General features: G+C 40.7%; 1 protein-coding gene across 2 annotated transcripts in view; it reads left to right on the top strand.

Annotated features, from left to right (window-relative positions):
- Window positions 1-386: 386 nt before the first annotated feature.
- The window catches only part of BBS9 (Bardet-Biedl syndrome 9), a 288272-nt gene continuing 275962 nt past the window's right edge, over window positions 387-12696 (top strand). For both annotated transcript variants that reach the window (XM_029961886.1, XM_018075872.2), the window contains exons 1-5: window positions 387-544; window positions 1564-1684; window positions 6536-6686; window positions 7866-7930; window positions 10029-10142. In XM_029961886.1, the coding sequence (XP_029817746.1) occupies window positions 1573-1684; window positions 6536-6686; window positions 7866-7930; window positions 10029-10142 (442 nt within the window). In that variant the 5' untranslated portion in view covers window positions 387-544; window positions 1564-1572. The remainder of the gene's footprint in view (window positions 545-1563; window positions 1685-6535; window positions 6687-7865; window positions 7931-10028; window positions 10143-12696) is intronic.

Below are 12696 nucleotides of genomic sequence, written 5' to 3'. Positions count from 1 at the left end.
TCGGCACGACCGCGCACACGCGCCGCCCGCCCCGCCCGCGCCGGCCGTCACCACACCACAGGAAAGGCGTGGAGGGAAGGGCGGAGAGAGGGAAGAGCGCTGGAGCTGAGCCCTCCGAGGAGCGAGAATTTCCTTCAGGGTTCTTTTGAAAAAGGAAAAAGCACCAAGCTGTTGGGAGGTTAGTTTGTTTCTTTTTCCCCCACTGCGCTTGCTTCAGGGAACTCTAAAGAATGCCTCTCTTCCCTCCCTCGCACACCCCCCCCCTCGCAGAGAAGAAATGACAGATGCCCGAGACGGCCACGCGCGCCGCTTCCCAAACTACACTTCCCCACAGCTCCCTCCGTGGGCGGGGCGCGGCGAGCGCTGCTGTGCCAGCCGTAGGAGAGCAGGATGCTGTGAGATGCGCGGCGTGGAAATGCGGCTGTAGCGCTGCCGCTCTGTCTCTCTGTGCTTCGCCTCGGGCCGCGCCTGAGCGAGGAGCACCTGTGAGGAAGCGGGGCTGCCGCCCCGGGGCGGCTCGGACTGCGCTGTGCCTCCCGCCCAAGTAAGCCCCCGCCGGGCTCTGTCTCCCTTGTCCCGCTCCACTGGGATGTGTGTGTCCGGGGCTCGCGGCGGTGCTGTGGGTGCCGCACAGGGGCTCCGTGAGGGAGGGAAGGAGGGGTGCGTGGGGAGGGCTGTGCTGTGCCAGCCCGCACTCGGCGGCAGCAGGTTGCCTAGGGGGCATAGCGACGGGAGCCGCCCGAGGGAATAAAGAAGTACTTTAATTTTCTGGACGTCGTATCCTTTAAAGAGGAAAGGCGCGGGCTTGCAAGGCTGCGTTTGCTCCGAATCCCGTCCTTTTTCCTCCTTCCCGCTGGAGCTGCTGCTGGCTGGATGCCCCTCGGCTCCTCTGCGGGCTGTGGGATCGAGTGCGTCCAGGTTCATGGACACGGGCTGTGAGTTTTGAACTAGGATAACGTTATTGTCAAGCCGCCTACAAAAGGATTAGTCTCCTCGCTCCCTCCCTCCCCCATTCTTAAAATAACAGCAGGTAGGGAGCAGAAAAGCTGATTTGTGCCCTGCGTGACCGAGTTCTTTAGTCGTGTCACTAGAGCATCTTCAAGGCGATTACCTGGTGGAGGTTTTCATGATGTCTGTTTATGCCTTCGTTTACTTTTCTAAAAATAAGTTCTCTTGCAGAAGATTTGCCTCATAATTTTTTTTTCCCCGACACTCCTTGGTAACAGAAAACCTCAGTTCTGTGACTTTGAAAACTTCTTATTACTTAATGGTTGTAACAGAAGACTTTTCGCATTTTTTTAAAAAGCTGTTATTTTGTTGCATTTTCTTCGTGTAACTAGCAGATTCTGTCACAACTAATTTAACTAATGACAAGAAGGTTCCTAGGGTGGTTTCTTGAACTACGCTGGAGTTAATGTTTATTCAGCTCACACTAGTGCAATGTGAAGCTAAGAGTTGTAATATACTTGATAAAAGCTGTTGCAAACAAAGGAGAAGTTGTTTGTATAAACAGTTGTGTATATATTAGTATACACTTTTGACAATGGTTTGTTTCCTTTTCAGTAAAGAAGAATGTCTTTGTTTAAAGCTAGAGACTGGTGGTCCACCGTACTTGGAGAAAAGGAAGAATTTGACCAAGGCTGCCTGTGTGTTGCTGATGTTGATAATAGTGGCAGTGGACAAGGTAAATTCAGAATTATGTGGTTGCTGACTTGTAAGCCACTCAGCTGCAAGATTGCTTTGACCTGAAAGCTTGTTAGCCAGGCTAGTTTGCTAGTTAAAGTCTGCTATCTTTAATGTGTCCTTGTAGGCTTAAGAAGACAAATTCAGTGCTCTCTGTCCTTTTATATTTATACGTTTCTAAACATGTTAATCCTTGCTTGTGTTCACTAGTAATTTCTCTCATGTCTTATTCTCTCAGTGGTAGATATCTTTAAAATAAAACATTTTCAGTTAGTCATGGAAGCAAACATGTTCCAAGCTGTTGTAAAAACCTAAGGGAAAAAAAAAAAAAGGAAGGTAAGAGCTAATAAGCTAAGAATTTAGAAAAACAAATAACCCTTTTAGTCTGGAAAATAAGTGACAATTGCAATAAGTGACTCTGCTTGAGTAAACCCTGCTTTTTTATGTAGTCATTAATAATGTGAAATGGTCTTTGCTGTCAGGGAAAGTTTTTTGTGTATATGGTTTTTAAATTAATAAATACACTCATGCTCACCTTGGAGCTCTGTTTTTGCTCAGTAAAGCTACTTGAGTTTGATTTCATTACTACCATACTCTTCTAAAATTATTTTAATTATTTTAATTTTAGATTGTCCCTTTACAAAAGAATTTGAATAAAGTTGAGCTGTTAGTTACTTGGTGTACAGCCTTTTTCAGTGGAAATTCATAGAGTCATTTAGGTTGCAGAAGATGTTTAACGTCCAACAGTTAGCACTCTGTGTTCACTATTAAACCATTTCATTAAACACCATGTCTACATGTCTTTTAAATATGTCCAGGGATGGTAACTCAACCACTTCCCTTGTCCGTTTCTTCCAATGCTTTTGGTGAAGAAATTTTTCCTAGTATCCAATCTAAGTTGTACCTCCAGACCCTTCACCAGCTTTGTTGCCCTTCTCTGGTCATGCTGCAGCACCTCAGTGTCTTACTTATGGTGAGCTGAATACAGTATTCAAGATGCAGCCTCACCAGTACTGAGTGTGGAGGCACAATCACTGGCCTGGTCCTGCTCACCATACCATTTCTGATACGAGCCAGGATGCCATTGGCCTTATTGGCCACCTGGGCACAGCGTTGGCTCATGTTCAGCTGGCTGTTGACCAACATCTCCAGGACCTTTTCCACTGGGATGTTTTCCAACCACTCTGTCCCCAGCTTGTAGCACTGCATGGGGTTGTTGTGACCCAACACTTTGACATGTTGAACCTCCCACAACTGGCCTTTACCCATTGATTCAGCCTGTCCAGATCCTGCTGTAGTGCCTTCCTACCCTCCAGCAGATAAACACTCCCACCTAGCTTCATGTTATCTGCCAGCTTATTGAGAGTGCACTTGGTCCGCTTGTCCGGATCATCAATAAAGACATTAAACAGGACTGGCCCCAGTACTGAGCCCTGGGGAACAGCACTTGTGATCGGCCACCATCTGGATTTAACTCCGTTCACCACTAACCTCTAGGCTCAGCCATCCAGTGACTTTTTTACCCAGTGAACAGTGCACAAGTCCAAGCCACAAGCAGCCAGTTTCTCCAGGAGAATGCTGTAGGAAAAGGTGTCAAAGGCTTTACTAAAGTCTGGCTAAACAACATCCACAATCTGTCCCTCATCCACTAAGCTGGTTGCCTTGCCATAGAAAGAGATCACACAGGTCAAATAGAACCTGCCTCTCATAACCCATTGTTGGCTGGGCCTGATCCCCTGGTTGTCCTATATGTGCTGTGTAATGGCACTCAAGATGATCTGCTCCGTGACCTTTCCCGTTACTGAGGTAGGGCTGACAGGCTTGGTAGTTCCCTGGATCCTCCTTCTGACCTTTCTTGTAGATGGGTGTCACATTTGCTTATTTACAGACAGCTGTGACCTCTGCAGTTAGCCAGGACTGCTGATAAATGATAGAGGTGACTTGGTGAGCACTTCCACCAGCTAGGTGGATCCCACCCAGCTCCATAGACCTCGGTGTGTCTAAGTAGCGTAGCAGAATGCTGACCATTTCCCTTTGGATTATGGGGGCCTCATTCTGCTCCCTGTTCTGTCTTCCAGCTCAGGGTGCTGCATAACCAGAGAACAACTGTTCTTCTTCTATTAAAGACTGAAGCAAAGGGCACTAAGTGCATTAGCCCTTTGTCACTGTGTTCCTCCCTGTATACAATAAAGGATGGAGATTCTCCTTGGCCCTCCTTTTGTTGCCAGTGTATTTATAGAAACATTTTTATTCTTTTATGCCAGTAGCCAGATTTAAGTTCTAGCTGGGCTTTGGCCTTTTTGATTTTTGTCCTGCATAACTTCAGGACATTCTTGTAGCCCTCCTGAGTGGGCTGCCCCTTCTTCTGAGTGTCATCATCTCCGCTTTTTTCCCTGAGTTCTAGCCAAAGGTCACTGTTCAGCCAGGCTGGTGTTCTTCTTTTGGCACACAGGGACAGCCTACTCCTATACGTTTTAAGATTCCCTTTGTGAAGAATGTCCAGCCTTCCTGGACAACTTTACCATTCAGGACTGCCTTTCAAGGGACTCTCTCGACCAGTCTCCTAAATAGGCCAAAGTCTGCCCTCTGGGAGTCCAAGGTAGCAGTTCTGCTGAATCCCCTCCTTCCTTCTCTGAGAATTGAAAATACAATTTTGTAATTGCTGTGCCCAAGATGGCCTCCAACCATCACAGCATCTACAAATCCTTCTCTGTTCACAAACAAGTCTGGTGGGGCACCTTCCCTTGTTGGCTCTCTCACCAGCTGTTTCAGGCAGATATCTTCCACAAACTCCAGGAATCTCCTAGATGCTTTCCTCTGCTGTATTTCCAGCAGACATCTGTTAAGTTGAAGTCGCACATGACAACAAAGGCCAGTGATTGTGAGATTTCTCCCAACTGCTTATAGAATATTTCGTCTGTCTCCTCATCTTTGTTGGGTGGTTTATAACAGATTCCCACCATGAAAGGCCTTGCTGGCCTTTTCCCTGATTCTTACCCATAAACACCCCTATCATCACCATCATTGAGCTCTAGACAATCAAAACACTCCCTACCATACAGGGCTACTCTACCACCTCTCTTTCCTTACCTATCCCTTCTGAAGCATTTATAGCTATCCACTGCAGCCCTGCAGTTGTATGGGTCATCCCACAGTTACCATGATGTTTCTGTCATGGCAACTATGTCATTATTTTCTAGCTGCACAGCAGCTTCCAACTCCTCCTGTTTGCTGTTCATACTGTGTGCACTGGTGTAGAATTGCATTATTGATCCTGCCGCCTTTTTTTGTGAAGTCTTAATTCTCTTGTGACTGTTCTCAAGCATTTCTGTGGTTTCTAGCACGTTGATAACCCTTGAGCCTTTGCTGCCATGTAGAGCTCCATCCCCTGCCTCCTTTGAGATGGCAGATGGAAGGATCTCACTAGCACACCGTCCCTTAAACATTGGCATGACACCACCAGGCTTATCTCTAGTGATCCTGGCTTTCCCCCTTTCCTCCTTCAAATGCAGTTTAAAGCTCTCTAAACAAGACCTCTAACTCCTGAGCTAAGATCCTTTTTTCCCCCCAAGACAGTTGTACACCATCTATCGTCCACTGGCTTGGTATCATTGTCAAAACCCCCGAAATTCTGCTGGAGTTCAAAATAGTCTTTTCCTAGAAGGAAAAAAATAATTATATAAAAGCAGGACTTAAAACAATGTTGTGGGAATAAGAGTCTGCTGGTTTATTAACTTCCTCAACATTACATTTTCTCTTTGTTGATTAGACTAGGCTCTTTTTCTTCCAGCGTTCAGGAATAAAAGTTAATCAATTGCTTAATGTCTAAAGCAGGTGAAAATGTCCTCACCTAAACTTAAGTATTAATAAATTAATACATAGAATGGATTTAGTTTACTGCTGATGGAATCCTTGTTACTGAGTTCAGGAAAAGATGAGTGGGGAGGGCAGTCAGTATTTTCTGAATGAAGGACTTGGAGCAGGCAAGGTTTTTCTGTGGCTGAAGAAGAAAGGAAGCAACCAACTGTTCTGAGCTTTTAATGTGGGATCCTGTGGAACTATGCAAAGACTTTAGAGTCTGGTCAACATGGTTTAGGGGTACTTGTAAGGCTCTCCTGACTTGTGGACAAGTTTTACTGGTTTTGATTTTGATCTGCATTGATATGATGACCTATATCTAGAGGAAGTAAGTATTGACAACCAACCTGAGTTGTTGATTGTTATCATGAGAGACACCTCTGGGGTTTTTTTCATTAATAGTTTTTTGTTATTCAGCTAACAACCAAATGACCACTTGCTTAAAATACCAATTCCAAAAAACCTCTAATGTAACCATTTCCTTCATCTTTGAGATAATGGATCTGTCTCAAGAGCAGGTAATCTCAAGGCCTAGCTTTGTTGACTTGGCGCAGTGTTTATCAGGCTTTAGTTTGCATTTGGATAAATGCCGTCGATCCCAGTTTTAAAACTCCACACTTCTGCTGGTGTGATATGTGTGTGCACAAATCTAAGATGTATAAACTGAAAGTTTGAAGTACTCTTCAAAATGAATGTGTTTAAGAATTGTGGACATCAATCTAAAATGATAGAATAGTAACAATGGTCAGTGCCACCACCATGATAATTGTCATATTGAATCCTTTGCTGACAAATTTTCGTGAATCTGCAAAAGAGATAATTGCTTATCTTAACCTAAAAGACAGAGCATAATCAACATTAATTGAATCATGTCAATATACTATCTTTTTTAGGGTATTATTTGAAACACTTCTACAACAAACTGAATTCCACATGCGCTACTGTATTGCGTAGTATCCTTTGTGTTGGTTGGTTTGTTTGTTTGTTTTTTTAGATAAAGTTATTGTGGGCAGTTATATGGGATACCTCCGAATCTTTAATCCACATCCTGTGAAACCTGGAGATGAAGTACAGCCCGAAGACTTACTCTTGGAAGTGCAGTTGCGAGAACCAATATTGCAGGTGGAAGTGGGAAAATTTGTTTCGTAAGTAAATGGCTGGCTATTATGTTTTTTTAAAGTTTTAGATGTGATTTTCTTCCTTTATTTTGGAGGGCACGTTTCCAGTTTTCAGATGGACAACTATTAATCACATCTATGTGTCCTGTAGTATGCATTTGATCTGCTTCTTCCATCATCTTGGTATGAGAGAATTTTTACTTAAGGTATATATGGAGGATAATCTGCCTGATACTTGTACAATTTTTTAGGAGCATGTAGAACAGGAAAAACTTTATATTGAAAGTTATCTTTTAAGGTATTAAGAAAACTTGACTAAGTTGTTATGATCTAAGATGTAATATTGGCCAGTTGTTTTCATTTTGATAGAGGACAGAGGACAGAAGATCCTTAATTCCAAAGAATTTAGTGGAAGTAGATGGCCAGGTAGAGGAAAGATACTATGACTCTAAGGAAAAGACCTTACATTTATTTGGCTGTAAGGGAATCTACTTAGAAGAACATTATTTTAGAATTTAGTTCTTAAAGGATGCATTTTAATTTTGAAATTGACTTCTAATACTGCATCATGAACTTTATTTTAAAAATGAGAGAAAAACCTGTACTAAACATGGGAAAGACTCATGCTCTGAGACCAAAGGGCACAAGCTGGAAGGCCTCCATCCGTTGGAAATTGTTCTTTTATTCAAGTACTCATGGAGTGACCCTGTGTAGGAATTCCAATACCCTGCTCTGTGAAATGAACTAAAACATTTTCTAGAGTTACAGCACAGGTACTTTCCCTGCTGGAAGTACTGCTTGGGTTCAGGAAAGAAATATGTGAGTGTTCAGATGTTCCATGTAGCTAGTACAAAAGTGAATTTTTAAAAAAGTAGTGTCTGTGGTTGCTGAATAAGACTTGTTTGGAGTGGTGATCCTCATATCATCCTTCCATGAAGGAATAACAGCACCTTGTTTGAAATGAGTTTCGAGCTAAACTGGGTTGCTCTTGATATTTAAATCTGAAAATGTGTCCCTAAAGGATTCATTTTGATTTTGAAATTAACTCAAAATACTTCAGCATGAATTTAGGAAGATCAGTACTTTTTTATGCTAACATCTAGGTCCACACATGAAAGCAATTTCAATATGTTACTTGAATTTTATCCTGTATAAATTTTACTTCGAATTGATCTAAAAATAGTGGTTTTTTACCCTTCTTTACAGTGGTACTGAAGGACTTCATCTGGCTGTGTTGCATTGCCGAAAACTCTGTGTATATGCTGTTTCAGGTTAGTTTACAGATCCAAGCTTTCCAGTGATTTTAAGTATATTCTAAAGTTTGGATTAGGGTAATGGTAAACTTGGTATATGCAGTGTCTGCTCATTATCCCTGAATATCTGCAGTCATATTCTCTCATTCAAACTCATGTATGAAGAGGAAACATCAGTAATTAGGTCTAGATATTTCCCAGAGGTTAACAGAGGTTTACTGATCTGCTCAGTGGCTAACATGCTGTGATGTCTGTCATAGTCTGTGGTTGGTAGTGACTGTAAACAGCTAGTTCTCATTACGGTTTTAGGACTGGATATTACTGTTGAACATGCTAATGAACAAGTGGTTGTATAATGCCAACTTACTTAGCTCTTTAAAAATAAATAATAAATTAAAATAAAATAATAAATTAAAAATAAATAATTACAACTATTTCTGAAATCAAAACTCCAGGTAATTTCTTAAAAAGCCAGAACATTGGTAAGGTAGCCCATGAGAAGACAGAAGGTTAATACTGGTAAGAAGGTGAAACCACTATGATTTTTCTTATATCCTCTTTCCTCTACTGCCTTTGGCTGGAAATTCTATATGATGTGTTCTCTCTGTGTGAAGAGGCAAGTCACAAAATACCTATTCTGTACATTGATTTCTGTCTTCTGTATGCTTAGAGCAAAGCACAGATTTGAGAGATCTATTAATTGTACACTCATCTTCCAAATTCAATAGGCAACATGGCATTGTTAATTTTCTCTGTGCAGGGACATCTGTGGCTCCTCTGTCATTACAAGAGCATGGTTTTCTTGTAGGAGCAGCTTGCTTCCTATTCACAGCCTTTTAGGCAAATACGTTACAAACACATGCTCTATTTTCAAATTCTGTTTGCCTGTCTGGAGACACCTGTAAAAATGGTCTTTGTTGAGAGGTGCCACTTCAAGATCTACTGCAGTTTTCCTACTTTCCCTTCTCTGTAATAGTGCTTATGTCTTAGGATTGTAGCCTACCAGTACAATTTTTATTAAAATAATTTTTTTTTGAAATTTGCATTCAAGGCATACAACAGCAAGTCTAGAATTCTTTTCTAGGTATAATTTGCTGTTTGGTCTGCATGGCTTAGTAATAATAAAAGTAAAATTTTGCAATCCTTAATAGACTTTTCATACTGATCTGTAAATATGCATGCTTTAGTGGTAATTTCTGACATCTGAATGGATACTCTCAAACAAGCTATCATTATTTCTTTATGCTTCCATGGCAAATTACATTTTCATAAAGTGGAATCTTTACTTGCTTTATACGTGGTACCGTATCTGTTATTCATAATAAAATAACTATGCTGCTTCTCCTTAACAAATGAAAGCATACTTCAGGGCTGACTGAAGTATGGCCTGGATGTTTTATTAGAGGCAGAATACACAGACTGACAACTTTCTAACTTGTTTTTCATCCAGTGTTGCTGATTATCTACTTACTACTCAGCCAGGGCTTTTCCCCCTCATGTCTATTCCAATCTTTTCCCTAACATGGGTGTGATTTAGGGGTAATTGTTTAAAAGCTATATTTGATTTTATTTGGAGAAATTGCTAGCATAAGCTACAAATCTTTCATAACATGTTGTTAAAGGCAGTGTTGAGATAATCTTTGTATAGTAAAGCTGTGGTAGGATTCAGCTTATGTATCACTCACTCAAAACACCTTTTTCCCAGCTGATGTGACTATTGACAGAGGTTTGTTGTTTTTTTTTCCTGCTTGCTAATATTAGTCTTTAAGTATTACTTTATTCACGAGGTGAAAACTTTTGATTCTTAAAAGGTGAGTTTTAACTTTAGTTTCCTTACAAAGACTTTTTGAATTTCTTCTACTTCCCTGAAGGGGTCAGGAAGTTAAAATTCATGAAGACCTTTTCAGAGAATGTGATGTATATCACAAAATTATTTTTTGTTAGCATTTATTTGTCTTTTATCTTTGCATTGTTGATCACAACAGGGTGAGCCTCCACATCTCAAAGTCACTAGGATTAAGTTACAGTTTTTTCAGGTTGTTTACACTGGTACTCCTTTACTTCTTCCACAATGTGTGGATCAAAGTAATAAATATATACCCTTCATTTTTTGTAGGAACTCTGGGAAATGTGGAACATGGGAACCAGTATCAGATTAAGCTGATGTATGAGCACAATCTTCAGAGAACTGCTTGTAATATGACTTATGGTCCATTTGGTGGGGTAAAAGGTAAGGTCCTTGTTGTATATTCATTATCATTAGTTGTTTAACTACGAACTTAAAGTTTGAAAGGCGACATGATGCTGCTGTCTAGAGGGAAACCTCTTTCTATGAATGGTGGTACCTTTTATCTGAAGGATATTGAAAATAATTGAAGTTAAAATGAGGCAAAGAATATTAAATGCAGAATAGTTGTTTTCTCACACTTTGAACTGGAGAGGAATTTTCAAGGCTAACATTGATTTTAAAAAACATGACAAAATTCCTGGCTCTTCCCTTGTGAAATACTTTAACATCTAAAAATAATTGTTTTCTTCTGTGCTTCAATTCTGTTTTGCTTTTCTGCACTTGCTTATCCTGGACATGTTAAAAAGTTAACATCTTCATTTGCTGAACCTAAAATATCCAGTGTCTTGAAAGATATGTTATGCAGATTTCTAAAAAAATACTTATACTTCTATTGGAAAAATGTAACAGTGGACAATAATATTTATGCTGTGTTTGTAGATTTCAGTGAGTTTAATAGATATCAGTTTTTTTGAACTTGTGGATGTTTTTGTGTTCCAGTGTGGAAGCATTTAGATTTGCTTTGCACAACATCTCTTTCTGTTCAGAAGTGAAGTTTGCCCAACAGTACTGGGGTGTGGCAGTCATCTACAAAAGTAGTGTCCCTAAATTGTTGGCAGAGTGATAGTCACTTCCCAAGGCAGAAAGTCTTCTGGGTCAATATGGCAGATATGTGCAGACAGTCCCTCAGTTTTATGGCTGTAATAACCTTCTAGTAATAATGCTACAATGCCTTACCCTAAGCTCACGCTTGTCCCTGGGCTTCAATTCAGCTGACCAAAATTTGTACTGACTGAAAAGATTTTCACTTACTAATTTCTTACAACCACCTTGGGGAAAATGGTCAACTCATGTGGGTGAGAAGGTACTAATGATATGAGTGTCTTGAGAAGTGAGTGTATAGGGCATGGGCATATTCCTGTTAGCAGCAGAAAGACATTTTGGAGGTTCCTGAATTTGAGAAGAGGGAATAATGTGCTTTCTGGCATAGTGGAATTGCAGTAACAAATGTATAAGGGATCATAAACTAAGCATTGTGAGTGTCTGGAATATTTCAGGAAAAATAAAACAAGTACCCTGCAGTTCTGCAGAATAAACTCTCTGGATTTTTGACATACATGTTTGTTTACCATGGAGGTCCAAATAGAGGTCTGACCACCAGCTCAGACCTGTCTCATGAGCTGTGGTGGACGCAAGTAATGTAACGAAGAAGGTGTATTTGCAAGCTAGGGAGACAGAAGGCACTGTTTACCTTAGAACCTACTCAGCCAGCCAAACACTTTTCAACACGTGGGATGGTCAAAATGGGGACCAATCCTGACAAAGCAGCAAGAACAGCAGAGGGAACTCTGGTAAGTTCTGCAAACTTTTCTTAGTTTTCTAGTAACACTTCTGTGTTAGCATGTCAAGCAGCTTTCCTTTTCCTTTTTTCTTCCCCGTGTTTGAGTTCACAAAAGTATGTTTATTGCTGTTGGAAAAAGAATGATCTCAAGTCATAAATGAACAAGGAAGGCAGAAATTTATATGATGTAATGAATAATACATCATATTGTAAAATCAAGATGCTTTCTGTTTAAGACATAAATCTAGGAAAATTATAGTGAATGTTCAGGTACTTGATAGAAGGCTATTAAGGCATGTATTGAAACATCAGAGAAATTGGCAAAATGGACACTGGCGAAAGTTCTTTTTGAGAAACGAAAGAATATTCTTCTTATTTTGTAGATTTTCTGCACTGAATACTCTTTTTTTATGTGGCTTTCCTGGACTGTTTGATTAGATTTCCTGTCAAGGATGTGCTTTTAATCTTGTGCAGTGAAACTATTTCAGATTTTTTTAGTATCATCTTTAATATCGTGTTCTCTCCTTGAGGTTTAAGAGTGACGGTATTGTGGTTTTATTTCCATCTTGCAAGACCATCCTGAGTGAACCAGAATGAAGTAGTTAATTTTAGTAAACAAATACCTGTCCGGGTTTGGCCTGCCATGCTATCTATGTGTATCTAGGTTTGGCAGATGTTCTGGGGTGCCACTGAGAGTCTGTAAATGAATTAGCATTTTTTTTTACTATCAGCCTTCTGCTAGCTTCCCTGGAATTCTTTTCAGGCATCTACTAACAGTCTCTCTCACCTTCAGTGATGGTTAATTCATGATGGTGGCGGTGCTGTAAGCGTGCAGCAGTGAGCTTGCTTTGCTCACAGTCTAACTTCTACACCCCCTCTGGAAGCAGACTAACAAAATGTTAGGGAGAATTTTTGGATTTATTGCCTGCTGTTACTGCTGTGACTAGTATGTGTCTCATTGCTATACTCAAGCATCCTTGAAATAACGTGAAGGTGAAAAAGGCACTTCACAGGTCAGATTTACAAAGCTACTGAAGCAGACACAGGAGAATGGCAGTTGAGCAAGAAGAAAGCATAAGTACAGGGAAAGCACACTGGGGGAGTGTTGGGGGGGAGGGTGTGTGTTGGTCCCCCAGGAACATGATATTTTGTCTG

Source organism: Manacus vitellinus, unplaced genomic scaffold (assembly GCF_001715985.3).
Source record: "Manacus vitellinus isolate BGI_N305 unplaced genomic scaffold, ASM171598v3 scaffold_3_pilon, whole genome shotgun sequence".
Classification (NCBI taxonomy): domain Eukaryota; kingdom Metazoa; phylum Chordata; class Aves; order Passeriformes; family Pipridae; genus Manacus; species Manacus vitellinus.
The sequence above is the reverse complement of the archived record's forward strand: the minus strand, read 5'-3'. Positions and strand labels throughout refer to the sequence as shown.